The sequence below is a fragment of the Mesitornis unicolor genome, unplaced genomic scaffold, assembly GCF_000695765.1.
Source record: "Mesitornis unicolor isolate BGI_N332 unplaced genomic scaffold, ASM69576v1 scaffold28368, whole genome shotgun sequence".
In the NCBI taxonomy this organism is placed as follows: Eukaryota; Metazoa; Chordata; class Aves; order Mesitornithiformes; family Mesitornithidae; genus Mesitornis; species Mesitornis unicolor.
The window spans coordinates 2762-5991 of record NW_010201653.1 but is presented as its reverse complement, the minus strand read 5'-3'; the positions used below and the strand labels follow the sequence as shown (position 1 = coordinate 5991).

Below are 3230 nucleotides of genomic sequence, written 5' to 3'. Positions count from 1 at the left end.
CTGCTTGATATTCTCAAAATATTTTCAAGATGACACCCCTGACTTCATAGTTCTGATTCTGAACATAACCGTAAGTGAAAACATTTACCAGCCTGTAGTTGATGCAAGTTTAAAAAAACAAAGATTGTTCTCGATTCAGATTTAAAAATATAGTAGCACTTCATTATAAGCCAGAGATTTTCCAAAGCCCAACACTGTGCTGTCATGTTTAATGAGTTATGAAGATGATCACACTTCACAGAGTAGTACAAATGATATTTATTGTGCAGAACTACCTGGGTGAACTTAGATGACTAGAGTTAAGGAACAGGCTTGGTTTGGCTGAGGCTTTGTGTTCCTTTTTTTTTTTTTTAAATGTACACCACAAATCTCACAAACTTAAATTTATAAACCTGTATGAAAATACCTGTTGTTTTTATACCAAAATAATCATACAAATTCAAGAAGTCTTTTGTAGAATACAATTTCCACATTGATGAGTAATACCTAAATATTGTTTTCAGAACACAAGCTGCTGCAAATACATTATCGACAACAGTCATGACTTGCGCATCCCTCTGGCTGTACTTCAAAAAAATCAAAAAAGATAAAATGTAAGCTGTCAAGGAGAACAGTGTAAGCTGTCTTCAGCATGTTATTTGCTAAATGTTGTTATGCACAGGCTTGTAAAACTTGTAGATTTATTTAAAGAAGTTCTGCAACAGCAGAAAGGTCATACCCATCAATGAGGAAAAGTTGAAAAATGAAATGGTCATGTGACAGAGCAAGAGAGAAACTATTTCCCCTCCTCCTCCAGTTTTTCATTGTGAAGAAACTCCCATGAAGACAATGCAGTGGATCACAAAATACACTTACCAACTTGAGGATTCTGAAACGCAATTGCTTTGTCAACTTTTAATCGTGGCTGAAGATCAGCTACTTCCCATGGCCTGAACTCTGATGCTGTTGTGACATTAAGAAGGTACTCCATTACTGTATCACTAGATAAGAAAGTTAGAGGCATTAAACACAATAGGAGTAGCATGTATTTGAGGTTGAAAGCAATTCAACCTCAATCTGTGTAAGCAACAGATTAACAACAAAATATATCATTGAAGCCAGAGTAGTTATTAGCACTGCCGTACCAAGTATGAGAATTCAACTTCAGTTCTGTAGCACTTGTATGCTCAGTAACATGATACAGAAGATGAATACTAATACAGCATTTATGGATTTATTAAAGACATGAGAAGAGGTATTACTCAAACCCTGTAAAATGATAGCTCTCTACTTTACTACAGAGCAGTTTGAGAAAAAGCAAATTTCGTTACACCATATCAAGATACCTACACGTAGTAGGTATATTGGATACCTACACATAGTCACGCAGGCATTCAACAGAGTAAGTCATTTTCTCTCTTGTTGAGTACACGCTAAATGAAAAAAAAAAATACAAAATCCATTTCAGCCAAGAACGTAGAATTGGATTTTCACACATATTCCCATCGATTGAATTCATCAGCAAAATAATGACTAGAATATCTAGTTAACCTTGTATCTGCTTGAGATAACTACTGAAAGGAGTGATAATACACACATAGCAGAAACAGACATAACTAGAACTTGTATCTTAAGTATTCAATTAATAACATGTTTCTTGTGACCATCAGAATTTAAGCTATCCTGATATCAAGGCAAAACAACAAATAAGGCTAAACCACAAAACTTGAAGAAAAACGTGTATATGTATTAAACAAGGCAGTTCAGAAATTCCTCTCTTCAGGCAGAAAACATACTTGGCTTTTTTCACTTGCTTCAACACATTTGTATTAACAGGGACAAAAAAATGATAGAATCTCAGGTTATATAAAACACTGCTTTTAACCAAATTCTATATAAAACAATCTCATTGGATGATTTCAAGATACACTGCAAGAAAGCTGGGATAATAAGATCCCTCTTTCATTTCTCTTAGGCTTGTTTTCTAGGCTTTAAACTCTCAAATCACAAAAGCCAATTAGTGTCTGAACTGTTCACAAAATTGCAGTATGATGACTGGTATCTATTTGGAAAAGATGGGAGGAAAAAAAAAAAATCTACTGACTTCAGGGAGTTTAGTTTCAAAGCTTGAAAAGGGAGAAAAAAGATTAAGCTTTCTGGACAAATTATATTTCTTCCAGGTACACAACACTTGTATTTTGTTAACTGAAAGGTGTTTTTAAAATACAAATCATGGGTGCACTCTTGAACCTTAATAGAACAAGAGGTATAAATGACACTCCTTGTCAATGTTCACTGTTCAAGTACCATTACCACACTGAGCTTATCCACCTACATACTGTTATGCTTATTGTTTTAAGTTTCCTTTAGTCATTCAGCTTGTTCACATCTTATCAAGACAGGTTATCTTTATATATGGTTACAAACCTTAGGCTACCTCCAACAGCTTCAATGCCACGAGTAATCCGGAAAGAAGATGCTCCTTTAGTAGTCTATTTTAAAAAGAAAAAAAAAAAGAAAAAAAAGCACAACTTAAAATTCTAGCTATTTTAAGAATAGATCTGCCCATGATTGTTCAGTGCTCAGGCAAGGTTGAAACACTATCTGTTTATTCATGTATACAGAAGCTATTTTGAAAAGTTGAGCCAACTTACTACATCCCTATTCCCAATCACTTCTATCATCCTCTCCGATTTTCCACCATAATTGCTCACATATTTGCTCCCAGCCCCATTCCAGAATGATCCAGGTTTGCTTGAACATTTAATAGGATTCTTTGAATTAGATAAGCTTGACAAAACCAGTGCAAGGAATGCCCACACCTACTATTACACTGACAGCTGTCTGGGGAAAGTAACTTTGGGCAGCAGTTAGGAAGGAGCTAATATAAGCACAGCTGGGATGTTGGTGGTCTGTGGGTTTTTTCAGAGGGGGTTTTTTGTTTGGTTGGTTGGATTTTTGTGTGTTTTTGGGTTTTGTTTTTTTTTTTTTCTGATGAAACTGATGTGTATTGAGCTTACACAACAGCAGTCAAAGGCATGTCAGTGGCACTGCATAGCTCTAATCTGGCTGGGCACAAGAGAGGTTGTGCTTACATCAGGAGCTAGAGCCAGATAGTAATTCAGATAAACAGGAACAAGGGGCATGGCCACAGTGGATGAAGCCTGTGGGACATCCAGCCCAATGTTCTGTACCTGACAGTGGAAAGAAGAAGCTGTTTAAATAGAGCATCCCATAATACATTCAATGGC

General features: G+C 35.9%; 1 protein-coding gene across 2 annotated transcripts in view; it reads right to left on the bottom strand.

The window, feature by feature from the left end:
- Window positions 1-3230, bottom strand: part of LOC104545117 (cytochrome b-c1 complex subunit 2, mitochondrial) — a 12144-nt gene that overhangs the window by 6386 nt on the left and 2528 nt on the right. For both annotated transcript variants that reach the window (XM_010190173.1, XM_010190174.1), the window contains exons 4-6: window positions 2407-2471; window positions 1356-1412; window positions 856-980 (exon numbers count right to left, since the gene is read on the bottom strand). In XM_010190173.1, coding sequence (XP_010188475.1) covers window positions 856-980; window positions 1356-1412; window positions 2407-2471 — 247 coding nt within the window. The remainder of the gene's footprint in view (window positions 1-855; window positions 981-1355; window positions 1413-2406; window positions 2472-3230) is intronic.